Consider the following 27,406-nt stretch of genomic DNA (forward strand, 5'->3'; position numbering starts at 1 on the left):
TTCCAGAAGGCCCTCTCCTGGGACGACCACTGCCCCTGTAAAGGGAAGCCACCTCTGCCCACTCCTCCCTGCAAGGGAACATCCTCCTGCCTGTGACCAGAGCCTGCTTTCTTTTATCCTGCACTGGGACACTAGTGTTCCCACTGGCCTGTGTTGCCTTGGGCTTCAAGCCACCAGCTCCCTACCCTGCAGCAGGACCCTCTGGGTCTGCAAAGTCCAGGCCCCTTGGAGACTTCCAGGCCCTCCAGGGGTGATTCTCTAAGGCCTGTATGCTCCTCCCGCCCCTGGAAGGTTGGAGGGCCTCCTTTCCAGGGCCCTGCTCCAGGTCCCACCCAGGCTCCCTCTCAGGAAGCCTCCCCAGACCCTCCCTGCACACTCAAGTGAGGAGTTAGGTTCCAAGTGCCCCATCCACCCTGATACCAGGAGCAGGAGATCTCCTGGGTTGAGATCAAATCAGCCCAGAAATCAGATCAAATCAGAATTTGGCAAGAGCCGGTACCCTCCTCCACCGGAGGTGTCCACTCTGGAACCTAGCTGGCAGGAGTCCAACCAGGGTCAGGTACTTGGCACCACTTTGGGATCCCAGGGAGATCCGGGGTCTGGTCAGGTGGTCCTGTTTGCCTCCAGAGTGACTGCGCGTCTGGGTTCCTTGTCAATGCGCATGCGGCGGGTTGATGGGGAAGGAAGGGTCCTTGAGGCCCAGAGTGGCACCTCATTACCTTTCCTCCCTGCCGCGGCGCTGCCGCACGGTATCGCAGGAGTTAACGGGGGCGGGGCGAGGCAGCAGGCGGAGCCGGCGCGGCCGCGGGCCGGGCATCTAGGCGCGCGCGGAGCGAGGTGGCCGCAGCGTCCCCGCGCGCGGCCGGGACCGGCAGGAGCGCGGAGCCGCTGCCGCCGCTGCCGCCGCTGCCGCCGCCTCGGCCATGCGGCTCCAAGGCGGAGGGCCTGGGCTGGGGCCTGCGCCTCCCCCCGCGCGCCGCCCCCGCTGAGCCCACGCCCGGCCGGCCGGGGCGCCGCCCAGCACCATGGTGCAGAAGTCGCGCAACGGCGGCGTGTACCCCGGCCCTAGCGGGGAGAAAAAGCTCAAGGTGGGCTTCGTGGGGCTGGACCCCGGCGCACCCGACTCCACTCGGGACGGCGCTCTGCTCATCGCCGGCTCCGAGGCCCCCAAGCGCGGTAGCATTCTTAGCAAGCCGCGCGCGGGCGGCGCTGGTGCCGGGAAGCCCCCGAAGCGCAACGCCTTCTACCGCAAGCTGCAGAATTTCCTCTACAACGTGCTGGAGCGGCCCCGTGGCTGGGCGTTCATCTACCACGCCTACGTGTGAGTGGCCAGGGGCGCTGCGCACGGCGGGGCCGGGTGGACCCTGGCCGGGCCGCGGGCGGACTGCGGGCGCGGAGCTGCGGTGGATGGAGTGGCCCCTGTGTGCGTGTCCGCGTGCCCGCTCGAGTGTGCCTCGGGTCTGGGTCTGGGCACCGCGTCCCTTGGTTAAGCGAAGGGTGGAGATCGGAGAGCGCTTTTGGAGAGCAGTCTGGAAGAAATTCGGGGTCAGGGACGATCAGGTGGGGCGGTGGCGTTGCACCAGCCCCTCCCCCGCAGGACAAGATGCGCTGGCGCCCCAGCCCCCCTTAGCGGGAGGCCCCTCCCCACGGCCCGCTGCGCTGAACAAAGGGCCGGCGGGGAGGGAGGCTACATGGTCCTGGGTCCAGAAGACTCTGGGGGGCTCTGCAGCTGGGTCCCCACCCAACCAAGCGGCGTGGCATGGCTGGCCTCTCCTTGGCCACCCTCCCAACTTCGCGCTCTCCTTCAGAGCTTCTCCGTAGCTGGACTGGGGAGGGGTCTAACTTCACCCGCCCCAGACCTGGGCTGGTGCCCCATTGGTGCCAGCACCCATCCCTGTTCCCCTGCATTGAGCACAGCCCTGGCCCATCTTTGCACCGCAGCTGGTGCCCCGCTGCACAATCAGAGCCTGGGAGGAGGGTCTGCTGCTGTCCAGGCCCATCCTGGACCTGGAAGGGGTCACCCCGCTCAGGTGGGGCCTGGTGCAGGCTGGTGGTGTGCTGAATGTGGTATTGTGGGAGTTGCTGGGTGTGCAGGTGCATGTGGGAGTGTGTGTAGGTAGTGTGCACAGCCCCCAGCGGGAGGGCGCTTGCTTTCCCTTCCAGCCAACCCAGGGACAGGGAAGAGCCCGGAGACTCGGCCATTTTGTGTGGAAGAGGCATTTTGGGATGGGAGTGAGGAGCTGATTCTGGGAAAGTCTTGGGCCAGCTGCCCGCCTGGGCTGCCAGGGGTGTGCTTGCCTGTGAGTGGGAAGGGAGGAAGGTCCCTAGAGGGAAACCCCAGCAGCCTTCAGGCCAGGTGTCCTGGGAACACCAGGGGCAGTCCTGAGGCCCCCAGGTAGGCAGTGCTGATGCTGCCAGAGTGGCCTTCGCTTCCCTCAGTGAGGCGAATCTGGCTTTTCCTCAGTCCAGGGTCCAGGCAGGATCCATCGCATGTCCTAAATGGCCAGCAGACTCCCCACTCCTTGCCTGTCTGGGCTTCAAAGGCTTCTGTGGGACCAGCTCTGACCAACCAGGTCCTGGCTGGAGGAGACTTGAGGTGTGGATGGCAGCATTTCCTGGGGTCCCCTTCGGGTCAGGAGCCCTGTGTGGCCCCATCCTGGGGTTCCCCTTAGAGCTGCAGCACCCTGGGTGGGTGACAGGCTGTAGGAGGCCTTTGGTGTGCGGGGTCTGTGGGTGGTCTCCTCTCCATAGCCCTGAGTCAGGACCAGACCTTCAGAGAGTAGCTCCTGCCCTTGCAGCTGGAGGGCATTAGGGCTGAGACCCTCGGGGCAGCCGCCTCCAGCCTGCTTCAGGCCTCTGCTCAGCTTGCACCATGGCATGGGGCTTCCAGGGCTTCCTGGCAGGGGAGGCTGGTGGAAGCTGTGCCTTTCTGGCAGGGAGATTTCCTCTGGTGGTGGGTGGGCAGGAGGGAGAGTGTCTAAGAGCAGGGTTTCTAGGAGCTGCTGGGCCACACACTGGGGTCTTGTCTCAACCTCTGCTGGCCTCCATTTTCCTGTTGGTAAAGTGGGTGCAGTCTCTTCCTGTCCTTGGGCCTTGTGAAGACCCACTGGGAGGGGTTGTCCATCCTCTCCAGGTGCCTGCAGGCCCACCATGCCAGGTGGCACTTCTTGTATGGCTATTGTGGCTCACCGCCCATGCCCAGGTTCCTGGGGTGGACCCTCCATGCCCAGCAACCCCTGACTCAGGAGGACTGGTGGTCTGAGCTTCCTGACCAGGTGACCAGCCCTCATGTCCTCTACTGGCTGGCACGACTGGCCTATGTTATGCATCAGATGCCATTTGGTTTGTCCATTAACTCATAATGAAGATCGAGTCCTTCCTTGGCCCTGGATGGCCAGTGGAGGACAGGGCTGTGGCTCACGGTGGAAGCCAGTCCTGCATCTGGCAGTGCTGGGCCCTCTTGGGCCAACTTTCTTCTGCCTTTGGCCACCAAAGCCTGGTTTCTGAGTGGTAGAGCTGCGTCAGTCTCCTGGCCATTCCTGCTGGGCCCCTGAGGGACAGCTGCTGTCCAGGGTGGGAAGGGAGTCAGCTGCCCTCTGGCCCCAGGGCTTGGTGGGCAAGGTCATCCAGCCACCAGCCACAGGGCTCTGTGACAGGCCCCTGGTCGAGCCATGGCCGTCGCACACTATCTATGTGTCTCCAGATACCTGCCCCCACCCCCTCCCCAAGGACCCTGGTCTGGGCAGCACTGCAGGGGCCTCTCAGAGCAGCCAGCATGCACAGCGGGCGGCTACTCCACCAGGCTTTGCACAGAGGGTAGCCACCCTACACGCTGCTCCTGGGGGCAGCTCACTGGTTGCCCCAGTCAACCTGCCAGAGGGGTATGTGGGAAATAGGCCGAGAGGCTGTCCGCCTAAGGGTGGGGGCTCCGCCTCGGAGATGAGGGCTTGGCCTTCCCGACGCCTGCACTGGGGAGAGATGGCGCTCAGAACAGGCCAGGTGGAACGTCTGGAACCGGGAGGGACCATGCCCAGGGTCTGGGCCCATTGCACCAGCTCAGCACTTGGGCTGGTCACCAAGATCCCTTTATTCAGTGTTCGGATTCCCTTTGGAGGCCTCTGGGGTTCCAGGGCCTGTGGTCTTGGGCAGGCCCACCAAGTTTATCTCCCAATGACAGCATCGACAGTGGCTCCCAGGGTCAGGGTCTTGATGAGGCCTCTTGGGTACTCAGCTGGGGCTCCTTCCCCTGCCTGGCCCAGCATAAGTCAGTGGGGCTGTGCTTCAGTCCCCTCCCTCAGCCCCACCTGCCTTTAGCTCTGGTGTTGGTGGGGGTGGGCAAGCCCCGCACAGGCAGGAGAGGTGGCCGCTGACAGGAGCAGCTCTCTGGTCCCTGCTGACGAGTGCCCGGTGTGCTGGGAAGAGACCCGAGTCACTGAATGGTGAGTGTCGACTTCTCCAGTCCCAGGCCTTCCTGCGACTCTCCTGGGAGGAAAGGTCTGAGGAGCTGAGAATCTTATGGAAATTTCCCCAAAGGCAGAAGTGCCTCAGAGTGTTGGTTTCCAGGGAACCTGCCTTTCTCAGGGTCTGGGCTTGTCCAGCTCTCCGGCCTCTTCACAGGATTTCCAGCCCTCGCCAAAACTTTGAAGAGAAATTACTCTGAAGTGGTGGGATATTTTTAATCAGTCTGCTTACTTGTGGAGGAGTCTCTGAACATTCTTGTCTTTGCACAGGATGGGACAAATACTTGGTGGCAGGCAGGAAACCCTCTGGTAGGTTCCCAGGTTCGAGTGGGGATCAGTGTATCAGTGTACATCAGACGTTCCAGCCACTTTCAAGAGACTCGGGAGGATGCACAGTGTGGCCAGTGGGTTTGGAGGTCTTTGATGTGGACCCTGCATGGCCCTAGATGTTGGCTATACAGGCGGGAGGCCTGTCTCCATTTCTGAATGTCCTTGCACCCAGGATGGTCCTGGAGGACCCACGACCCTGTCCTAAGGTGTCAGTGGAGTCCCATGGTGGATCTCTGCTGCCCTGTGTGCTCCTGGCTGACCCCTGCCTGGACTAAGTGTCCACCTGGTGGGAGACCCCAAGCACCTGCTGGTGGAAGCACGGGACTGGGCTGGTTCCCTTCGGAATGAGGACCTTGTCCTGATTGGGATGTGGAGGGCCAGGAGGGATGACGGCTGGCCCCGTCTGGACCACATTGCTGAGCTCCCGCCCCTCAGTCTGTCCTTTGGAGAGTTCTCATCCCGCTGGGTAGTGACTGAACATTGAGGGGCTGGTTTGGGCTGCTGTTTGCCCAGAGACACGTGTGGTCCTCCTGCTGAGTGTCTAAGGCTGCTGCTGGCCTCGGGTGCTGGCCGTTTCCCTAGGGTGGGAGTTGAGAGGCATCTTCCCGCCGCGGGACTGAGTGCTGCGCCTTCCTGCGTCCTCTGGGTTGGGGCGTGGAGGAGCACATTTTGGCCTGAAAAGTGCCATTGTGGGCAGGTCTTGTCATCGAGCCCCTCAGACCTCAGCGAGCTGCCACGCGAGCCTGGGGACATCTGGTTCCTGTGCAGACTGTGTCCCCACAGCCGGGGGCGGGGCTGAGCCCACCCAGGACAGGCCTGCCGAGCAGGGCTGTTTCCTGAGCGGCGGCAGCTCAGCTGTGCTGACCACCGGTCGCCGTCAGCTCCAGGAGCTTCTGAAGGCGGCGCTGGCGTGTGGTGACGTGTGGCTCCTGGTGGAGGAAGAGGCAGTGGGGGGCAGGTCGGCTGGGCCTGGGCCGGGGTGGAAGGCCAGGGCAGCCGGAAAGACTCGAGCTCGCTGTGCTGCCGCCTGCCCTTCTCCAGCCAGGGCCCCCACTGTCCCTGCAGTGCCCCATGGGCTCTCACTACCCTGAGGACCTGGACGTGTGCTCCTGTCAAGGGTGGGCAAGGTGCGGGCATCACCAGTGGGCCTTGGGCCTTGGGCAGGGCTGAGGAAAGGGCCGTGCCAGTGTCCAGGGTTGTGTCCTCTGGGGGGTTTGCGTTCCCTTCGTCTTCCTGTCCCCAGGTGCCACTTGCCGTGAAGGAACCAGGGTGCCCAAGGCCAAGGAGTGGGCCCAGGGTGCCGCAGGCCCTCCTCAGCCTTGGAGAGACCTGCCCACGAGGGGGCGCTCTGCACCTGCCAGTTCCCCAGCAGCTTCCTGCAGAAGAGTCAGGGCCTGGGCAACGGTGGCTGCCCACAGGGGGTGCGTGTGCTCTGACACTCTCCAGGTCCTGTGTCACGGGCTCTGCTGGTTACCTGGTTGGAACAGAGCTAAGTCTTCAGTCTCTTTTAGGGTGACTGGGACTAATTTTGTGAATGTCCAAAAGAGCAGTTGTTCCAGAATATTCTAACAGGAGTTGTTTGGAAACCATCTGCAGAGATGCTTGGCTGCCTTGTGCGTGGCTTGCAGCGTGAGCTCTGGGCTGCCCTGGACGCAGGGAGGGTCCCTTCCTGGTTCCCCTTCCCTGTCTGCAAAGGGCTGTGTTCTCTCCTGGCCCACCCTGGCCCGGGTCCTGTCTGGTTCCGTGCTGCCCATGAGCCCTTAGCCTGTGACTTCATGGTGGCAGGGAAGAAAATTTACTGGTGTGGAGGAGGAAAAGGCCCCGTTTCCCCTGGGGTCCCAGGTTTTGGGGAGTGGTGAAAGGCTCCGGAGCGAGGGCAGGGCTGAGGACTCCGGCGTGCCTGCTGGACGGGCGTGGAGTGGAGGGCTCAGTGGGCCATGCTGCAGACGCCCCAGGCACGGTCACCACAAGAGCCTGGCTCAGGATGCAGAGGGACATGCTGGGGCCTGGACAGCTTGTCCACTCACCGTGGGGCAGCAGGCCCAGGGTTGGGCAGGACTCGGCCCACCTGAGCTTCTGTCACTAGGCAGAGGTTGACCGGGGGCTTCGGCACCTGAGCCCCCAGGCTGGGGTGGGAGGCAGCCTGGGGTTCCCGCTGCAGACCAGGTAGTTTATTAGCACCAGTAGTGGGGTGCTCTCCTCTTCTTACCTCTTCCTTTCAGAGTAGGTCAGATTCTCACAACTGCACACCAGACACACACCCCAGGGGGAAACCAGTGAGTGCAACACCCCTGCCTCCTCTTCACTGTGGCTCCTGGTTTCTTCTTTCTTCCAGAGAAGTTCTTTGCATGTGTTCTGTGGTGCCTTGTGCTGGTCCTCACGCTGAACATGGCTCTGCACTTGCCACGGCACATTGTCCTGCCCTGAGCCTGGGGAGCCCCCGTGCCCGTCCCAGGCCACAGCACCCTGCTTCATGCGCGAGGGGTGGGTTCCTGGTTGGCGACACCGAGGCCCTCCCTGGGGTGCCGGCTCAGGTTCCTAGAAGCTGCCTGCCTACTGCACAATGTTCTTGGCCCAAAATGTTTTCCTGTGGTCCAGAGGTGGAGAGGCGCGGGTTACGTGTTCGTGGGAAAATGTCCGATAGGAGACAGGAGGAGGGGCAGCAGGGCTCTGGACCCGGCCGCCGGCCCCTCTTGCCTGGGTGACTGCCCTGGACGCCTGCCACACAGGAGAGGCGGGGAGGGCGCTGTCCATGGTCCTCATACTGAGCCAGGTGGCCCCTCCTCATTCTGAGCCCAGGCGGCCCACACCAGCGCGGGGTGGGTGTGGCTCCCCTGCCAGAGGAGGCCATGTAGGGCCTGTGGGGCGAAGACCAGGGGCCCTGGTGCCAGCAGCTCTCCTGGGGGATCCCTGGCCAGTGCCTGGGTGGGTCAGAGCTACTTCTGGACCAGCGTTGACCACTGCTGCGTGCAGACAGCACTGCGTCCCCCTTGACCAACCTCGCTTGGTTTCTCACAGAAGCACTTGGTTGTGGCTGTTCTTCTGGTTGCAGAAGTCATGCTGCCTGTCGCAGGAAGTGGGGGTGCCGCAGGGCCTGGGAGGGCGTTCCTCCTTCCTGCGGGAGCTCCCGTCCTCAGCCCTCGCACATTCTGAGCAGGGCGGCTTCAGGCCCTCAGCTTTTCCTATGCTAAAGGCACGTTGGGGGCTTTCCTCATGGATTGGCTGTGCCATGTTCTGCTGTGTCTTGGCGTGTCTTGGCAGGTTTTGGTGGGTCTTGGTGTGTCTTGGCAGGTTTTGGTGTGTCTTGGCGTGTCTTGGCAGGTCTTGGTGTGTCTTGGCAGATTTTGGGGGGTCTTGGTGGGTCTTGGTATGTCTTGGCAGGTTTTGGTGTGTCTTGGCGGGTCTTGGCAGGTTTTGGTGTGTCTTGGTGTGTCTTGGCAGGTCTTGGTGTGTCTTGGCAGATTTTGGGGGGTCTTGGTGGGTCTTGGTGTGTCTTGGCAGGTTTTGGTGTGTCTTGGCGGGTCTTGGCAGGTTTTGGTGGGTGTTGGCGTGTCTTGGCAGGTCTTGGTGTGTCTTGGCAGATTTTGGGGGGTCTTGGTGGGTCTTGGTGTGTCTTGGCAGGTTTGGGGGTCTTGGCATGTCTTGGTGGGTCTTGGCAGGTTTTGGTGAGTCTTGGCAGGTCTTGATGAGTCTTGGCAGGTTTTGGGGGGTCTTGGCAGGTCTCGATGTGTCTTGGCAGGTTTTGGTGGGTCTTGGCATGTCTTGGTGGGTCTTGGCAGGTTTTGGGGGGTCTTGGTGGGTCTTGGTGTGTCTTGGCAGGTTTGGGGGGTCTTGGTGGGTCTTGGTGTGTCTTGGCAGGTTTTGGGGGATCTTGGCGGGGTCTTGATGAGTCTTGGCAGGTTTTGGGGGGTCTTGGCAGGTCTTGATGTGTCTTGGCAGGTTTTGGTGGGTCTTGGCATGTCTTGGTGTGTCTTGGCAGGTTTGGGGGGGTCTTGGTGGGTCTTGGTGTGTCTTGGCAAGTTTGGGGGGTCTTGGTGTGTCTTGGCAGGTTTTGGTGGGTCTTGGCATGTCTTGGTGCGTCTTGGCAGGTTTGGGGGGGGTCTTGGTGTGTCTTGGTGTGTCTTGGAAGGTTTTGGGGGGCTGAGCAGGTCTTGGCCTGTCTTGGCAGGCTGGTCCCCCTGGGCTGCTGCCCTGCCATTAGCCCCAAGACACTGGGGTTAGGTGGTGTCTGAGTCAGGTTGACGTCCAGGGGCCCCCGTGTGTGTGTGCACCTGTGCCTGTCCTCGGTCCAGTCCAGGCAGGATGTCCTGTCCAGGCAGGCCATTCCCACATGCTCCAGTGTTGCCTGGGCACAGAGCCACTGCGCTCGGCAGTGGCCGAGCCATGGGAGGTGTTTACAGCCTTGACTGTTTTTAAAAACTGATGTGAAAGTCCTGACAGCCTCTTGTAAGTGAATGACCTGCCCGTCCATCTGGGAACTTGGCCATTGCCCCTCAAGATGCCTGTCCCCACCAGCGGCCACTGCGAGGCCCCCACCTGGCCCCAGCACCACGTTCTCCTTCCTGCCTCTCAGGTGGGCCTGTGCTGCACGTTCCAGCCAGTCTGTCCTATGCGTCCAGCTCTCCCTGCGTGTGGCTCCTCCAGGGTGCCCCCTGCGGCGTGTTGGAGCCTCAGTACCCTGTGCCAATGGACGTCCTGGTTGTCTCTGTCCTGGGGTTGTGGGGGCAGCACTGCCGTGGACAGCGGTGCTGTGCTTTTGGTTGAGCGCTGCTTCTCGGGGGACATGTTTGTTTTTGGTGAAAATCTTTTGCCCGTTGCAGGCTTGGGCTGGCCCTCCTCCCTGCACTTGCTGTCCGTGGGGCCCAGCTGCTGGGCTTGGACTCCTCTCTAGCTGGAGGCACCTTGGCAGAGTGGTCTTGCTGCTCAGGTGCTGGGCTGGGTACCTGGTGATGAGGAGGGTAGAGGGCTGAGGCCCTGCCCAAGGGGGAGAGAGCACATACCTGCACTGGGCAGTGCTGGGCAGTGTCGGGCTGGAAGGAAGCCAGGATCAGTGAGGAGGGCGGTCCTGTGCCTGTGTAGAAGGGAAGTCCAGGCAGCAGGATGAGGTGAACAAAGGCCCTGGGGTGGGGAGACCGCTTGGTGAGGCTGAGAAAGAGCAGGAGAGGAGTGGGAGGGGTGGACATGTTGGAGATGGCCAGGCCAGGGCCAGGGTGTGAGCAGGGCCTGCCACCTTACTGCTTCTGGGACTGAAGTAGGGTCCACTGGGGGCTGCAGGAGGCCCACGGGGGCAGTGGAGCATACACAGGAATGGCATGTTGGAGGGAAGGGCTGAGGAGCTGTGGGGAGGGTCCAGGACACCTGTGTGGGGTGGAGAGGGTGGTGGACCTGGGGAGGGCACCCAGACCAGCCCTGCCTGGTACACCCTGGGTCTTGGTCCAGCACCCATGGTGCGTAAGGGGAGCAGCCTAGTGGTGTGGAACTGCTGTCTCCAGGGACCGTGGCACCACGTTGGGAGGCTGCACCTGGGTTCAGCCTTCGCCACCTGCTGAGCCCACTTGCTTCCTGCCAGCCTGGCCCCCTGCACCGGACACTCGGTCTGCTGGGGAGGCACCTGGTTGCCCCCGCGAGCCTCGGGTTCTGCTGGGGTGTGTGGTTAGGAGGCAGACCCTGGCTGGAGACAGCTGTTGCTGGCCACCCAGGGCCACTGGTCAGAGGGAGCCCCTTTTGCCCTGCCATTAGGAGGAGGGCTGGATGGGGACTGCTGGGCTAGGGATGTTGGTGGGTCTCCAGTGCTGAGCGGCAGCTGGGCCTGGGGGCTCCTGTGCTGTGCCTGAGACACTCTCTGGACACCTGCTGTGTACAGGCAGCCTCCCAGGCCTTAGGCTCCCACGGTGCTGCCCACCTGGGCAGGTGCGAGGGGCATGGCCACAGCCTGTAGCGGGACGGTGCAGTGTGTTCAGGAGAGCCCAGGGTGCAGTGCGGCTGCTGCCCCTCCCTGGCCACAGACCAGGCAGCCATTCTTCACGTCCAGCTTGGGCCTGGGGCGGCCGTCAGCACCCCGCCTTCTCCCTCCTGAGGCCAGAGAGGCAGAGGTCCTCAAGCCGAGCAGTTCATTAGGGGAATTAGATTTCAGGCAGCAGCACCGGCTGCGGCCTGATGGACGTGGAGGGAGGATGTCCCTGGGGAGCCTGCCTGAGAGTGGACCAGAGGGAGGCCAGCGGGCTGCTCACCCCTGCTCTCCAGGCCTGCTGGGCTCCCAGCCCCCACCCGGGGATGGGGCCTTATTGGAATGGGCCATGTTCTGGGGGGTGCATTTCTGCAGGGGACCCCATGGGAACAGAGCCCTCTATTGGAAGAGGGGTGCAGCACGGGGCCAGGCAGTAGGCTCAGACCCTCCATTTCCTGTCTGTAAATGGGGACGGGAGCACCTTCCTCCTGTGAGGTTGCTGTGTGCCCCGCAGAGCACAGTGCTGAGGATCGTAGCCTCCCTGCCCACCTCCACAGCAGCCGGAGAGCTCTCCCTGGGGCTGGGGACAGAGCAGCGTGCTGGGACAGGCCTGCCCGCTGGTCACGCATTCGGTCTTTACTACCGTCGTTTGTCAGATGAGATTGATAGCCCGGCCAGCTGCAGTCGGCCTTTGGGGAGGCGCCTGGCTGGAGCACGGTTACCACAGCGGGGCTCGGGCAGGGTCTGCAGGCTGTGGGTGCAGCCTGAGGCTCCATCCCCCAGCCAAGCCCTGCCAACGAGAGGGGTCGGAATGAGGTGGCAGTGGTTTAGTCAGGTTTCCCAGAAAGGTCCTCTGGAGCAGAGGGAGGGAGGGAGGCAAGTGTCCCTCACTGGGCAGGGCCCACGCCAGCACCCCTGCACCCTGGCACTGTTGGTCCCTGCTGCAAGCTGACCACCTGGTGTTGTCTGGCTGGGGTGGGTGCCCTGTGCTCTCTGCTGCCCACTTGCTTCCTACCCAGTCTCCTCCTTGCACTCAGGCCGTGTCAAGAGGGGATCCGCTCTCCCTGAGCTCAGGCTGTGTCCAAAGCCCTCCTCTCCTCTGCAGGGTCCAGCCTGCTGCTGGGAAAGATGGTCTGTGTGCTCTGGATTCCAAAGGGCTGTGGCCCAAGCCTCCCTCTTGGCCTCTTGTGCATTGGGACTTGGGGTGTTTGGGTGGCCTCTTCCCCATGGGTGGGTAGGGCCGCCCGGAGCTGTCTGAGGGCCCAGGAATCTGGGGCTAGGGGCCAGCCGCTCTGAGTGCCGGTCTCCTTGGTAACTGCTGCCAGGGAGGCATTCTGAAGTTGAATCTATTACCATAATTAGCTGGGAAGCCCCTTGAGCTGCAATTCTGGGCTGCAGGAAAGCCACCCGTTCTCCTGCCTGGAGGCCTCTCCCTTTCTGTCCCCACAGGCTTGGCTGGACTCCAGGCCTTGCTGGCTCCTGTCCTGCTGCCCAGCCGCACCTGGGCAAGCAAAGCACCAACTCCCAAGTCTGATGTCCCCTCAGAAGGTGGCTACTGTGGTGCCCGACCCAGGCGGAAGGTTCTGGGCCCCTCTGAGCACTGGGCGCCTGTGCGGGCCCCAGACATCCCGAGGTCTCCGTCCTCTCCCGAGGGGAAGGGAAGGACGTTGCCTCTCCAGCAGTTTCTCTGAGTGTCACCGCAGCACAGCTCCAGCCAGTGACCCAGGATGGGCTTTGTCCCCTGGCTGCTATTGTACAGTGGGGCCAGGTCCAAGGGGGATAGCCCAACCCTGTCCTTCTGCTGGGCCAGTCCTTCCCCACCTGGGGCTCCGGAGATGGACCCTGTCAGGTCCCATGTCACTGAGTCCTCTGTGCCGGGAGGACCTCGGAGCCAGAGGACGGGGAACGTTCTCGCCCCTCCCGGGGACAGAGGCAGAGCTTCGGTATCCCCGTTCTAGGGTGTGCGGGAGTGCGGGGCGTGGGGGCGGCCTCTGCAGGCCAGCGGGCACTGGTCACCCAGGCACCTTCAGGTGGGAAAGGGCCTGGGGAGCCTCTCCATCATTCAGCTGGCTGAACATGGGGCTGGACATGGGGTGGGACGTGCAGCAGGCTAGCGAGGGGCCCCGACTGCAGCCAGGAGGTCTCCCCACCGCCCGGGGCCTCTCCTGGGGAACCTCGAGCTGGGGAGGAGGGTCTGCAAGTGAGCGGATCTCCTTCCTCTTCCGGCCTCCAGGAGTGCGTGGGAGCACTTCCCTGCGTGCCGCCAGCCGCCCCTGCCCGGCCTCCCCCGCGGGGCCATCTGCGCCGTCTGTTCAGAAAATGTAAAAACAAAACGTGGAGCTTGGTGGGCACTTCTGGGCGGGCTGCTGGGCGGCGCCCCAGTGCTGCTCCCTGGCGAGGCCCGGCACCCTCCGCTGCTCCCGGGTGAGGGAGCAGGGCCTTCCAGGGGCTGAGCCTCTGACCGGCTCCGTGTTGGCGCCACGCACCCCGGTGCTCTGAAGGGCTGCCATCGGTATGTCCGGGTGTGGAGAGCCCCTCATCTCCCGGCTCTCCAGAAGGTTCTGAGATGCCCAGTCGGAGCCCTTGGGAGCAGGGCCAGGGGTTTCACTTAGAAGAGTCTTCCACAGTGTGAGCTGGCCTCTCTGGACATGGCTCCAGACCCTGTGGACTTGGGTTTGGTCTGTGGGGCTGTCCTGGGCTCTGTCCTGTTTTCTGACCTGGCCAGATCACTCCCTGCTGGATCCTGGACACGCCTGCCCTCCCCTTTCTCTGGGTGTTGCTCTTCCCTCTGCCAGGAACACCCTTCCTCCTCTTCCCCTGCTGGTTCTGGCCTGGGGTTCGTGTCTCCCTGGGTTCCCTGTGTTGGTCGGTAGGACTGAGCTGGTCCCAGAGCCCTTTCTGTGATGGGGAACCCCTGTCCCCCGGGAGAGCTCACCAGCAGGCTAGCTCAGTGGCCAGGAGAAGGCACACGAGATGTCTGCACTTTTTTTTTCAGGGCTCAGTTAATTGAATCAATTGGCTAATGAGCAGAGGAAATTAATTGCAGTTTTGAATGTGCCGTTTCTTCGCGTGTACTCTCGGTGCCAGTGGGCCTGCCAGTGCTCCGCCACCAGCGGCCCACTCCGCTGCCAGGAGCTGTCCTTGGGGGCCACGCCCTGGGGAAGGGGAGTGCCCGGTGGCTGTGCCCCAGGGCCAGTGCGTGTGACAGGGGTTAGCCCAGGGGACAGGCGCTGGCAGGGATTGTGCGCCTTTCCTTGGGGCTTCAGGAGCAGGCTGAGCCTTGGGTGCTTGGTGGTGGTGTGCTCACCCTTCCCTGGAACCAGCAGAAAGGGGTGGACCCAGGGCTGGACCCAGGTTGGAAGCCATGTTGCTGTGACCAGGGCCGAGGGTCCTCGGGGCCTCACTGGGAGACTTGTGGCCCCAACTCCCGAGCAGGCGGTGGAGCTGGCATGCAGGGGAGGGATGCCGTCTCTCGGACCTGGTCTTGTTCCCTTGTGGCCCTCAGGACCCCGTCCTGCGTCTGCACAGTGTCCTGGGGCTTTATACTTCCTGTGTAGCCCTGGCCCCTTAGCCTGGGCTGCAGGGACTCTGCCCGAGCACCTCCCCACACCGTCCACCTTGGGCACTGCTCTGCTGGACACAGGTGCGGGTCGGGCAGCAACGTGCTGGGCGGGTGTGAGTGAAGGCCGCGAGACCTGTGCCGAGAGCGCCTGGCAAGAGGCCTCCATGCCCACGACTGTCCTCGGGCATCGACCCGGGCGTTCCTGCCTGAGCTGCTGAGTCAGCGGCAGGCCCAGGCCCTGGCTGAGGCCGTCTTCCCTGGGTGGGTGGGGCGGGTGTCCTGAGTGTGGCTGGCCTGGGCTCTGTGGGCCGAATGCGGTCTAGCAGTGGCGTATTTTTAGGTGATTGACACTTCAGCTGTGGCTCTGAGCAGGGCTGAGGACCCTCCACGTGATGCAGGCCCTGGGGTGAGGGGACAGGAGAGACCTGCACTCTGCATGGGTAGCAGGCTGGCTGCAGTGGGCTGTGAGGGCCAGGAGGGCAGAGGCCCAGGCTGCGAGCTGGGCTCTGGGGCAGGCAGGTGGCACAGTGCAGGAGCGGGCCTGGGCACCTACTGTGTGTGGCGCTGTTCCCATGGCCTGCTTGAGTTGCTGACCCCCATGGGCCGGGTCTGACCGGGAATGCAGAGGCTGGGCGGGGGGCTGGCTACACGCCGATACCCCCGGGCCTGTGCCGCCTCCCGTCTCTGCTGAGCAGGCCCCGGTCTCCCAGGCAGAGGGCCCAGCCTGGGGGTTTGGGTGAATGCTGGGGTCTCCTGAGGTACCCCTGGGCTGGCTCCTGGTGCTCCGAGGGCTTTCTTTTCTTTGTTGGTGGTACTGGGATGAAGCCAGGGCCTCTTGTGTGCTAGGTGAGCAGGGCTCTGAGCTGAGTCAGCCCCCAAGGCACCTTCTTGCCAGAGAAGGAAAACAACAGTGGGTCAGGTCAGGTGACCAGGTGCTGACCTTCCACCTGTGCGCCCGAATGTTCCACACGCCCAGGACTTGTTCCCCGTTTGTCCAAGGCTGCTTGTGTTGCCTTCAGCTGGCTTTGCCCAGGGCACGGTGGTGGGGGAGGCCGGGAGCAGGACCCACCGAGCCTCAGCCTTCACAGGCCAGGGGCATCCTATCTTCTGTCTGCAAGGGGCAGAAGCGGCGTCCAAGCACGTTCAGTAACGGGCTTCCACAGCCTGAAGTTCAGGCCTCAGGCACAGCTGGATGCAGGTGCTGGAGGTGGACTGTTGAGACTCTCCCTCTCCCACCATTGCTCCCCTCCCTGTGCCTTCATCCTCCGGGAGGCCTGTGCCTGTGGGCCTCACACCAGGCCCAGCCTGGCAACCCCAGGGCAGTGGGGCCTCTTTCCAGGTGGTTTAGCTTGAGCCGAGGTCCTGGGGCTGATGTTACAGGCCAGCCCTAGGTGGCAGCCTTGATGCCAGGAGACCCTGCCTCTGGCTGGAGAGGATGGCTAAGAGGCTGGTGGTGGCACTGCACAGGGTGCTGTCTGGTGGCAAGTTACACCCCTCTGGCACCAGTGGCTCCAGTGACAGGCGGCGTGGGGGCTGGTAGAGACTCCCTTCAGCCAGGTGAGCTCATGGTCAGTCTGTGGATCCACAGGTGGAGGGTGCTGGGGGTTTCCTCTGGCCAGTGGGCAGAGCCTGGGAGGGGGATGCTGTGTGGAGGGAATCCGTCATGTGGACATGCAGCTGTGAAGCAGCCCCGTGCCCTGGGCTCCGGGTTCCTCTGTGTCAGCATTAGCAAGGGCCACTGTGGTCCAGGGAGCTGCCTCGTGACCGGATCAGGTTCATGGCGAGGGTCTGCCCTGGACGTGGTGGAGTGTGGCCTCAGGGGTTCCGACGATGCCTCGGGTTCGCTTTCCTGCAGCCGAGGTGGCTTGCAGCTCCCAGGAGGAGCCGTCGTGGGGGCCTCGGCGGGGGCGCAGGAGGTGGAGGGGCCGCGCAGGGTGCCCTGCTCCCCCCACGGTGCTCTGACCTGTGGCTCTCCGCTGCCCTCCAGGTTCCTGCTGGTCTTCTCCTGCCTGGTGCTCTCCGTCTTCTCCACCATCAAGGAGTACGAGAAGAGCTCGGAGGGCGCCCTCTACATCCTGGTGAGCCAGCGCTCGGGCAGAGGGCCTGGCACAGGGGCATGGCTGGCCCTGAGCGTGGGTGGGGCTGAGCCCGGAGAGCCAAGGCTCCCTGGGCTGCAGACCCTGAGTTCTGGTGGAAACTGGTCCCTCACTGTCACCTGGGGTCCTCTCTCAGTCCTGCTGCCCCCTCACATGGACACTAGCTTTGACCAGGCAGAGCCTGGTCCAGCCCAGAGAGGGAGGACCTCCCAACCCAGACAAGGAGGACCCCCATCAGCCCAGACAGGGAGGACCCCCATCAGCCCAGACAGGGAGGACCCCCCAACCCAGACAGGGAGGACCCCCCAACCCAGACAGGGAGGACCCCCCAACCCAGACAGGGAGGACCCCCCAACCCAGACAGGGAGGACCCCCCAACCCAGACAGGGAGGACTCCCCAACCCAGACAGGGAGGACCTCCCGGCCCAGACAGGGAGGACCTCCCAGCCCAGACCAGCCCAGATGAGGGTGGTGTTCTCACCTGGGATCTTCAGGCCCCCACGCGCTCACGGCCATGGCGCATGGGGTCCCGTCCCGTCCGGGGGGCTGACCCTCAGCTCTGGGCTCCCCACAGGAAATCGTGACCATCGTGGTATTTGGGGTGGAGTACTTCGTGCGCATCTGGGCCGCGGGCTGCTGCTGCCGGTACCGCGGCTGGCGGGGGCGACTCAAGTTTGCCCGGAAGCCCTTCTGTGTGATTGGTGAGGCTCATGGGGGTGGACGGGAGTGCACAGGGTTGGGTGCTGGTCTGGAAGAAGCTAGGTCCACATTGGCTGCAGCAGGCTGGCCAGACGCCAGGACCAGCTCCTTCTGGAAGTTTCTTCTCCCCTCTGACTTCGAGGTAGGACAACCAGGGGAGGGACAGGAGCCAGGCAGCCTATCCCAGACGCCCACAGGCAGGTGGTAACTGTCCATCCTAGGGCCTGGCACCGCCCAGACCCCCACCAGGCTCTGTGCACGCTCTGTGTCCACCTGTCCCCGCTGGGTGGGGGAGGAGGTGGTTCTGTGCGAGGGAGGAGGGCCGGCCTGACGCTGCCCTCCCCGCAGACATCATGGTGCTGGTCGCCTCCATCGCCGTGCTGGCGGCCGGCTCCCAGGGCAACGTCTTCGCCACGTCTGCGCTCCGGAGTCTGCGGTTCCTGCAGATCCTGCGCATGATCCGCATGGACCGGAGGGGAGGCACCTGGAAACTCCTGGGTTCTGTGGTCTACGCCCACAGCAAGGTGAACAGCCCAGGCCCGCAGGGGAGCCGCTGCCCACCTGGGTGCCTGCTGCCCCGGGTTTCTCCAGGGGTTATGGGGGGGGAGGGCCTGAGGCCGGGCCTGGGCCTGAGGTGTGGAGGAGCCTCCTCCCCTTCGAACGTGGGGTTTCTCTCCACAACTCAACCAATTCTCTCATCTGTCCCCGGAAAGCTGCTTTCCTGCACGGCCAGTTGGCTGGGCCCCCCAGGCCTCTGACTCTGTGGTCAGGTGTCTCATTTCCTGGTTTCGAGTGCCTGGATCGATTTGCTGCTGGAGTCACCTGCTGGGCTGGTTGTTTAAGCTGCGGCTTGCGTGGCCGCTGGCTGGGGTCCTGTGGGGTGGCTGCAGCCACTCATCTACGTTCTTGGGGTCTGAGGGCCTGGTGGCCAAGACCCCCATCCTGCCAGGCTGTACTCTGATGCCAAACTTGTGTGGCTGGGTTTATTTGCCTAGATGGTCCCTCCCTGTTTTCCTACCTGCCAGAACCCGCAGGGCTTTGCTGACCGTGACAGCTTTAGGGCAGGGGTCAGACCCTAGGGGAGGTGGGCTCCCCACTACATGGTCCACTCTCCTTCCCTGGAGGTTGGGGTGGTAAGGTGCAGCTGGGTGGAGCCCACGTCCCCTTTGGAGCTGTCTCTGGAGGGTCTTCTCCGGGTCTGCCTGTGTCGGCAGACACTTGGAGACCTGGGCAGCACTGGCCGTGGGCTGCTATCCTCCCAGCAGGTGGAGGGCCTGGCTGGACAGCGTCGTACAGCCACGTCCCCTTCTAGCTGTGTTGTAAGCCCCCAGCCAACCCCTGCGGGAGAGGTGCCAGTTGAGCCTTGGCCAGCCTGGGGGGACCCAGCTGAAGCTCTGGAGACCCAGAGCCCGGTAGGCTCTTAGCCTGGACTGGCCAGGCTGGCTGAGCATGGCAGTGACATGGCCTGCTTTCCCTGCAGGAGCTGGTCACCGCCTGGTACATCGGCTTCCTCTGCCTCATCCTGGCCTCGTTCCTGGTGTACCTGGCAGAGAAGGGTGAGAATGACCACTTCGACACCTACGCAGACGCACTCTGGTGGGGCCTGGTGAGTCCCAGCTCCTGGAGCCTGGTCAGCATTGCTTCCCTGAGGACGCACAGAGGCTGTGCCCACACTCAGCGCCTGCAGAGGGGACCCCGCTGCCCTTGGAGGAGCAGGCTGGCCATGTCTCTTGGGGGCCACCTGCTGGCTGCCCAGGGCCCTGACAGCCCGTAGAGGTGGTGGCAGAGGCTGGTCGTGGCTGTGGATGCGCTGGCTGTGTGTGCGTGATGTGTATGCATGTGCATGTGTGCAGGTTCACATGTGTGTGCAGTTGCATTCATGTGTGCACATGTGTGTACTCATCACATGTATGATGGCATGCGTGCACATGTATGTATGTGTGTGTGTGTAAGAGTAGGTGTGTGAGTGTGTGTGGGTGTAAGAGTGTGTGTGTGAGAGTGTGAGTATGTGAAAGTGAGTGTGTGTGTATGCATGTGAGTGTGTGAATGTGGGTGTGTGTGGGTGTGTGAGTGTGCGAGTGTGTGTGCATGTGAGTGTATGAGTGTGTGTGTGCGTGTGTGGGGTGAGTGTGTGTGTGGGTGTATATGTGTGTGAATGTGTGTGTGAGTGTGCATGTGTGGGGTGTGAGTGTGAGTGTGGGGGTGTGAGAGTGTGTGAGTGTGTGGATGTGTGTGGTGAGTGTGAGTGTGTGTGCATGTGAGTGTGAGTGCTGGCACTGGGAAGAGACTGGCCTATGTCCTCACTGCTCACCTGCTCTTTCCTGTGTGCCTGGGAATCGTGGGAGGAGAGAGGATGGGGTGGGGATTCTGAGATCCCTGGCAGGTGGGGCCTGTCTTGGGGCTCCAGGTCGGGGCCAAACCCATGACCTCTCATCCATTTGGGGGTGGGGCTGCAGGTTTGGCACCCTTCCCAAGGTCAGGTGCACTGTGCTGGGCCATCCCCTTCTGGACTGTCCCCCGGCCCTGCCCCCATGGTCAAAGGGACACTGCTCCCTCTGCTACCCTGGACCTAGCCCTCTAAACTGCCCTGTCCAGGGTGGTCTGGATCCTGCTTGCATGGCCACCCCTCCCCAGGGCCACCCCTTCTGGTGTCACGGCTGCTCAGGTGTCTAAACTGCTCTCCCCCTGCCTCCACGCCCCCCTGATCTCCCTCCCCCGCCCTCCACGCCCTGCTGGCCTCTCCCCGTCTCTTCCTCCCACTCGCGCCTCTCTGTCACCTTTCACTGTCATGTAGCAAGTGGCAACATATTAGGGTTTTGTGTCTTCAAAATTAAGTCCTGGTCATGTTAACACTGCACACAAGGCCCCTCAGCGGGGGTGGGTTTGTGGTCGGCAATATCTCCCTAGCCCACATGTTACCTGCGGCAGACTTCTCGGGGCCCCTTCCAGAACCTTCTCTGCAGGTCCTGCTGCTGGCTGTGAGGTGCTGACCCCACTGCTTCTGCACCCTGGCCAGTGCCATGGCCTCCGTGGCCACCTGGGCTGCTGTCCCTGACCTCTGAGGTGCTGACCCCACTGCTTCTGCACCCTGGCCAGTGCCATGGCCTCCGTGGCCACCTGGGCTGCTGTCCCTGACCTCTGAGGTGCTGACCCCACTGCTTCTGCACCCTGGCCAGTGCCTGGCCTCCATGGCTGCTTGGGCTGCTGTCCCTGACCTCTGAGGTGCTGACCCCACTGCTTCTGCACCCTGACCAGTGCCATGGCCTCCGTGGCCACCTGGGCTGCTGTCCCTGACCTCTGAGGTGCTGACCCCACTGCTTCTGCACTCTGGCCAGTGTCATGGCCTCCGTGGCCACCTGGGCTGCTGTCCCTGATCTCTGAGATGCTGACCCCACTGCTTCTGCACCCTGGCCAGTGTCTGGCCTCCGTGGCTGCCTGGGCTGCTGTCCCCGTCCTCAGACTGCCCAGTTGCTTTCTGTGCCTGGGGCAGACACCTGGAGCTGGGCCCCTGGTTCACAGGAAGGTGCTATCCCTTGGGGTGGGATGGCCCACCTGCCTCCACTTACCTGCAACCCCACACCCTGGGCTTGTGTTGGGCCACCTCCTGGTCCAGCCAGGGCATGCCCTCTGTAGACCCGTGTGGTCCTGGGGCCTGTGGGCAGCCTCTGAGAGGTTGTCAGGTCACCTGCAGGCCTTTCCTGCCTCCGGCCTTCTCATTGCCCGGGCTCCCCTCAGGGTACTGTGGGTATGAGTGGCCACTGCCGCTGCCCTGCTGGGGGACAAGTAGCAGCAAAGGCCCCCGTGTCAGTCCGCAAATGAGCCTGTGGGTGGGTCCCCAGGGGCTCAGCAGCCCAGGGTGGTGGGCTTCCCTACCTTCCTGGCCAGTGACCCAGTCCCTTGCTCCACAGATCACCCTGACCACCATTGGCTACGGGGACAAGTACCCGCAGACCTGGAACGGAAGGCTCCTGGCAGCGACCTTCACCCTCATCGGTGTCTCTTTCTTCGCCCTTCCTGCGGTAAACCTTTGCATCTTCCTGCTGGGGGTAGTGCACATGCTCCCCAGGACTCTCGGTGACAGGCCACCCTCATGGGGATCTGGCAGGAGCAGGGTCCACAGCCCCTGGGGAATCCTCACCCCAGGCTGGAGTGGAGGCTGCCCTGGGGAGGGCCCGGTGACGCTGTGCAGGCAGCCCCCCCGTAGGTGTGCTCCCAGGGTCCCAGGCTGTGGCTTCTGACCCAGCTCTCATGGTCACTCTCATGGTGACCTCCTGTCAGCCCTGGACAGAGGGGTCCTCGAGATCAGGAGCACTATAGCCTGGTGACAGCTCCCCTGTCGGGGCTCCATGGGACCTCAGGCCTACCCAGGCAGAAGGGGCCAGGGCTCTGCTAACCCTTCACAGCACCAGGGTGGGCAGCTGGCATGGTCTGTGAGCTGGCAAATGCTATGTGTTGGCAGCTGTGCCTCCTGTAGGCCAGCATGGTCCTTGACCCCAATCAGAGGGCCTCCCAGGCTGCTCTCCAGGGGGTCTGGGACTGAGGTGGGAGGGTGGGGCCGTGTGGGCAGGTGGGGAGTGACCTGGGTTCTGCTTCAGCGTCTGGCCCTGATGAGTTGGGAGGTGTGGGTCCCCAAGCATGGTCTGACCCTGGTGACTTGCAGGGCATTTTGGGGTCCGGCTTTGCCCTGAAAGTGCAAGAACAGCATCGGCAGAAGCACTTTGAGAAGAGGCGAAATCCGGCTGCTGGCCTGATCCAGGTGGGTCCCAGCCTTCCCCTGGGAACCAGGGAAAGCCCCTGTCCAGCCCTCCTGGTGGAGTGGAGCCTGCTCAGGCTGGGCCAGGCATCACCCCGTCTGTGGACAGGCCACAGCCCGTGTCCCTCTGCAGGAACATGTGGGCAACATGGATGTCTAGGTCAGGGTGGAGCATGTCAGATGCCTGAGGCTGCACGGGCCAGGCCCCTGTCCTGGGGGTGGCCTGCCGGGCCAGGCTGTCCCGGGCACTGTCGCGGGTGCCCCGGTGTAGACAGCTGAGTGGTGGGACCCGTGCGTGGCAGCGTCACTCGTGCGGATGGTGCCGCCCTGTCTGAGCACCCTGTCCTGAGCTCAGCCAGCCTGTCCCACTGTGCAGGGGCAGGTGGGGCGTGGTGGCCACTGGCTGTGCAGGCGGAAGAGCAGAGGTTCCGCTGGACTCGGGGGGCAGTGGGGCTTTGTGGGCAGCAGGCGCAGCCCCTCCTTCCTTCCTTTTCTGAAGACGTGGCTCTCTTGGTCTTGACCATGGGTCCAGCCTGCTTCTGTGTGGGTATGTGTTCATCTTTTACCTCAAAACTCCAAACGGCTACTCTGTCTGTAATTGCAAAAGAGCAGAGAGAGGAGCAGACAGGCCCGCAGTCTGGCTGTCCTTGACATTGACAGCCGTGACCGGCGGAGGTCGCTCAGCACAGAGGGAGCAGCCGCACCCCACCTGCTGCTCCTCCTTCGGCTCCCTCCCTCTCGGCAGCCAGAGGAACCCGTGGCAGCCGAGGGGCAGCACGTGCCCCTGCGTAGGTCGCCCGCACCTCAGCTCAGCTGCCAGGGCTCCCCAGATGCCAGGCTGTCCCAGGGTCCGATGAGGGGCACAGGGTGGAAGCTACAGCAGAGCGGCCGGTCGGGGGTCCTTCCTCTGAGGGACGCTGACCCACCCTGGGGACAGGATCACGGCTGTCAGTAGGTGTGTGGCCTGGTGCCACCCCAGCTCCCAGGGAGGAAAAGGTCCCTGGGGAAGCTCCGGAGGAGACCAGGAGCTTCGTGCCCAAAGGCATCTGGGGACCTTTGCGTCCTTCTGGAAGCCAGCGTGCCTGGACTGTGGCCCTCACTGCCTCTTGTATGTTGGAAAGTGTGAACCTCGATGGAAGAAGTTGGTGAAGTCCTAAGTGGACGGCCATCCCATGTCCGTGGGCTGGAAGACAGTCCTGTGGACGTGGTCTTAGCAGAACTTGATCGCAGAGCAGAGTGGGTGGCGTCCCTGCCACGGGCCCACGCCCTGGTCTGTGGAGCTGGAGAAGCTGGTCACGAGGTTCAGTGGGATTGCCATGGACTGGAGGGCCCCATCAGGCTCGAAGCAGGACAGTCGGAGGTGTCCACTTCCATCAGGAGCCTCCCTGATGGAAGCAGTGAGCTCTGCTGTGGTGGGGGCCACAGGTCAGTGGAGCGGAGTCCACCAGCCAGCCCACTGTCCCTGGGGACTGATCTTCAGCAGGAGCCCCTTGCCCATCTGGGGCAGGAAGCATCCCCAGCACGTGCTGCTGGGACGGCCGGTGTCCTGGTGCAGGCCTTGCTTTCGCGGTGCTGGGACTTGAGCCAGGGCCTCGTGCCTGCTGGACAAGCTCTCCTCTACCCAGCTGTGTCCCCCGTTTACTGTCTTAAAAATTCATTTTAAAAGAATGAAAACTGTCACTTACCTCATATCATGTGCAAAAATTAACTGAATGGATCACCAGAAACCTGAATGTGCGAGCTGAGGCCACACGGAGTCCTTAGAAGAATCAAGCTCCCTGGCCGGCATTTCCCACACCAGCGGCAAAGCAGGGAAGGAGGAGGTGGCCTCACGGAAGCTGCGGGCTGTGCCTGGGGAGGGCCAGACATGCGGCACAGAGGCGTCCGCCAGTTGCACAGATGTGGGGGCCCAGCGTCCACAGTCCGTGACAGATTCTCAGACAGAGCAGGAATGTAACCAAAGGGTCTCAGGCAGAGGCCTTCACAGAGGATAAGCAGACAGCCAGCAAGCCGGGTCACTGTGGCCAGGGAGGTGCAGGCCGTGCCCATGTGAAGCTACTTCGTGCCCACTGGGGACGCTGTGTGGGTGGAAGTGGCCTTTGCCCTCTGCTGGTGGGTTGTACAGAGCCACTCGGTGGTTGCCTGCAAGCTTGGCAGGAAGCTTCAGTTGCCCTGCAAGCCCACCTTGAGTGACTGACCAGGAGAGCTGAGTGAGCAGGTGATGTGCCCAAAGTGAGTGCACAGATGTGCACGGCAGCAGTTACAGTAGCCCTGGGGACAGACGGACCTCTGTCCATTAGTGGAGGAGTGGGTGGTCAGGACGTGGTGCTTCCACACAGTGGGATACTATGCAGCCATCAAAAGGAGCAGAGCATAGGCCATGACAGGGACCCCCTGAGGACGTCATGCCCAGTGACCAAAGCCACATGGAGAAGGCCAGAGTGTGTTCCTCACTAGGAACTAGTGTCCTGTCCTGGAATGGGATCGGTGGCTGTGGGACCTGGGAGGCAACGGGAGTGGGCACACACGGTGGGCCCCACGGGGGTGAAGCAGCTGTGGGGACAGCGGATCACGTTTCGGTTCCACCACAGGAGGAAGTGCAGGGACCACACCCCAGGCAGGGTCCACCTGGAGGATGGCCCAGCTTCTCAGTCCCCCTTGACGGGTCCCTGTTGTGCCCCCAGGCCACAGGGCCCCAGGTGAGCCCCAGAGGGCCCTGCCCTGGCTCTCTGGGGGTAAACGCAGGCTGGGTGGCAGACGGGCGGCCGGGCATGGGGCCGCCCTCTGCTGAGCGCCCGCTCTCCCGCAGTCCGCCTGGAGGTTCTACGCCACCAATCTGTCCCGCACGGACCTGCACTCCACCTGGCAGTACTACGAGCGCACCGTCACCGTGCCCATGTACAGGTACCGCCCGCCCCGCCCGGCAGCCAGCGTGGCTCTGAGTCCCTGTGCTCTTGAGCCCCGTTTTCTGTTGTTCATTGTTTAGGCCGATTTTTGTTTCTCTTTTTCTTTAAAATGTATGCATTTTCAAAAAAGAATCGTGTGTGATTTATTTCGACCATTGATTTGGTTCCTTGTTCCTGTGTCACAGCTTTTGTTTCCCACCCCTCCCACCCCTTTGCTTTCTGTCCTTCGCTGTGTGTCCCCAGTACCCCGAGCTGAGTGTTGGCTGTAGTGCTGGGTGCACAGTCTGCCATAGCTGGTAGGCCCCGGCTCCAAACCCAGGAGGGCGATGGTGACCCTGGCCCCCAGCAAGGACAGGGGCTCTGCGTGGGGGGGAGAGTGACCCCAGACCCAGGAGGGCACTTGGGCTAGGAGACCACACTATTTGGGGGTCCCAGGTGCCCCCAAGGAACAGAGCACAGGAAAGCCAGGCCTGGGAAGGAGGCGGGGAGGTGGAACTGGCCAGTCGGGCCCCAGACCTGCTGGTCAGCTGTGGGGTAGGATCTGTCTGTGCCAGGCTCTTGCTTAGACTAAGGCCTGGGTGAGAGGTTCTGAGAGCACAGAGCGTCTGTGCAGCTGAGTGCTGCTGCTGAGTCCTCTGCTCTGAGCTGGGTTCAGTGGGACAGGGTCCTTCCAGCTTCCTCTCCTGCTCCGGGTGTTTCCGGATCCCAGCCCGCCCTGGGTGGGTGCAGAGCCCAGTGGGGACTCTGTGGCCGGGCTCATCTGAGCGTCCTGTCCTCACGCCCACCCTGCTGGCGCCTCCGGAGCAGCCCTGGACCCTGCCCTGGAAGGCCGGGCGGCGGCTGAGCCTGTGCTAATTCTCTCTGTTCTGTTGTTCCCCCTCTTCCCTGACGATTTTTTTTCGTTTCCTTTTTCTTATCCCGTTCTTTTCTACGTTTCGGTTCTTCCCCTTTGTGTGTGTGTGTGGACACTTGAAAGCTCACAAACTCAAACCTACGGGGCCTCCAGGTAGGAGCTGCATGGCGGAGCTGTGTGTGTGGTGCGCGTCCTGCCTCGGGCCAGGCCGTGGCCTCCCGCTGGCACCCCCGGGCCTCACTCCCTGTGGCCCCCCTGCCTGGAGCCCAGTCCACCTCCTCGCCCCGGCCTGCCCCCCTCGGTGCTGCTTCCCGTTGCTGCCCCCGTGTGCCCGGGCCGTCTTCGTTCTCCTCCTGCTTCCTGCCTTGTTCCACAGCTGTGGTTCGCCATCCCGCCCCCACCTGCACCCCATGGCCCTGCTTGTGAACAGAGTTGTGGATGTGGGGCCACCGAGTGGCTCAGGGACCCTTGGGGCCACAGCAGCATCCCAGCCAGAACCCAGGCAGGGGAGGCCGTGCACAGCGGGCACCTGCCCTGGCGCCTGCCTCCAGGGTCTCCCTCCCAGAGCCCCTCAGCTGTAGGGTGGCATCCAAGACCTGGGAGCCTCCCTACTGGGTCTGTGTCCAACCTGAAGGCTCCTTGGTGAGCCTTGGCCACCGTGGTGGGCAGGGCCTGCAGGGTGGCCACAGGACATCCCTCCTCCTTCCCCTGAGCAGCGTGTGGGCCTGGGCTGGATGGAGCCACATCCTGTCAGGTCCCTCCCCAGAGGCCAGCAGGGGCCTAGTCAGTGGGCCCAGACCCCTTCTGGGAGAGGGACCTGCCCAGCTGTGGGGTTGGTGAGGAGGTGGAGCCCAGAGGGTGGGTCAGGCCCGTGGGCATCTCTCCCCGCGTCCTCCTCCTGGACCCGGCTCCTTGCTCCCTGCGGGTGGGGCCTGCGGCAGGCCTGTCAGGTCCCCAGGCCGGGCGTTCCCTCTGCCCTTGTCTACCCAGCACTGCTCTCAGAAGTAAGAAGCACCAGGGTCTGCAGGGCCCCTGACCTGGGTGGCTGGGCGCCCCCGAGGCTGGTGGAGCCCTGACCAGACCACATGCTCTCCAGGTGCCCCTGCACACAGTGCCCTGGTCCTCTGCCACTGCTCCTGTGTGCCCAGCCCTGCCAGCAGCCCTGGGGCACTGTCCTCCTGTCCCGGGTGTGGCATCTTGTCTGGCTCCAGGGTGGCATCCCCTCTCTTATCTGGGCCTGCGAGCGTGGGGCCAAGGGGAGAGCCGTCCCCAGGGTCCCCGCTTAGGCACCAGGGTGGGGTGGCCAAGGAGGAGTGGGGGCCAGCTGTGTCCCTGTCAACAGACTCTGTCCCTGCTGCCTCACCTGACTGCTGGCTCTGCTCCGGGCTGGGCCACTGGACAGTGATAGCCTGGGAGAGGGGGCAGGCAAGGGGAGAGCTCCCAGGACCACCCCTCCAGAGCCTGGCTCTGCTGGGGATGCAGTGGCCATGAGGCCAGCTGGGCAGCTACACCTGCCAGGGAGGGCCAGGCCCGGAGCAGAAGGGCTGGTGGGGATGGCAGTGGCTATGGAAGCCTGGGTGTGGGGAGGGCCTCAGGGTGGAGGAGCGGGCATGTGAAAGAAGTCGGGGCGACTGGTCAGGCCAGCGGGGCAGTCGCCCTTTGGCTTTGGGGCAGGAGAGTCACTGAGCAAGAGAAGCAGGATGTGGGCACGTCTGGAGGATGCACTTGGCTGGGGCTGGGCAGAGGAGCCAGGAGGTCCTGGAAGGGCCTTCCCAGCAGAGGCCCCGCAGCCACTTGGGG

At 63.3% G+C, this 27,406-nt stretch overlaps 1 protein-coding gene across 14 annotated transcripts in view; it reads left to right on the forward strand.

Annotated features, from left to right (window-relative positions):
- The first annotated feature begins 832 nt into the window (after window positions 1–832).
- The window catches only part of Kcnq2 (potassium voltage-gated channel subfamily Q member 2), a 51,330-nt gene continuing 24,756 nt past the window's right edge, over window positions 833–27,406 (forward strand). For 11 of the 14 annotated variants that reach the window (XR_007107007.1, XR_007107006.1, XR_007107008.1 and 8 more), the window contains exons 1-9: window positions 833–1,321; window positions 16,287–16,377; window positions 16,970–17,096; window positions 17,443–17,618; window positions 18,575–18,700; window positions 21,003–21,113; window positions 21,755–21,850; window positions 24,657–24,751; window positions 25,730–25,759. Coding sequence is in view for 11 of the 14 variants with exons in the window: in XM_047539030.1 (XP_047394986.1) it covers window positions 1,026–1,321; window positions 16,287–16,377; window positions 16,970–17,096; window positions 17,443–17,618; window positions 18,575–18,700; window positions 21,003–21,113; window positions 21,755–21,850; window positions 24,657–24,751; window positions 25,730–25,759 (1,148 nt within the window). In the remaining 3 variants the exon portion in view is untranslated. The remainder of the gene's footprint in view (window positions 1,322–16,286; window positions 16,378–16,969; window positions 17,097–17,442; window positions 17,619–18,574; window positions 18,701–21,002; window positions 21,114–21,754; window positions 21,851–24,656; window positions 24,752–25,729; window positions 25,760–27,406) is intronic. The other 3 variants (XM_047539033.1, XM_047539040.1, XM_047539036.1) reach the window with 1 other exon arrangement.

This window comes from Sciurus carolinensis, chromosome 2, assembly GCF_902686445.1.
Source record: "Sciurus carolinensis chromosome 2, mSciCar1.2, whole genome shotgun sequence".
NCBI lineage: Eukaryota > Metazoa > Chordata > Mammalia > Rodentia > Sciuridae > Sciurus > Sciurus carolinensis.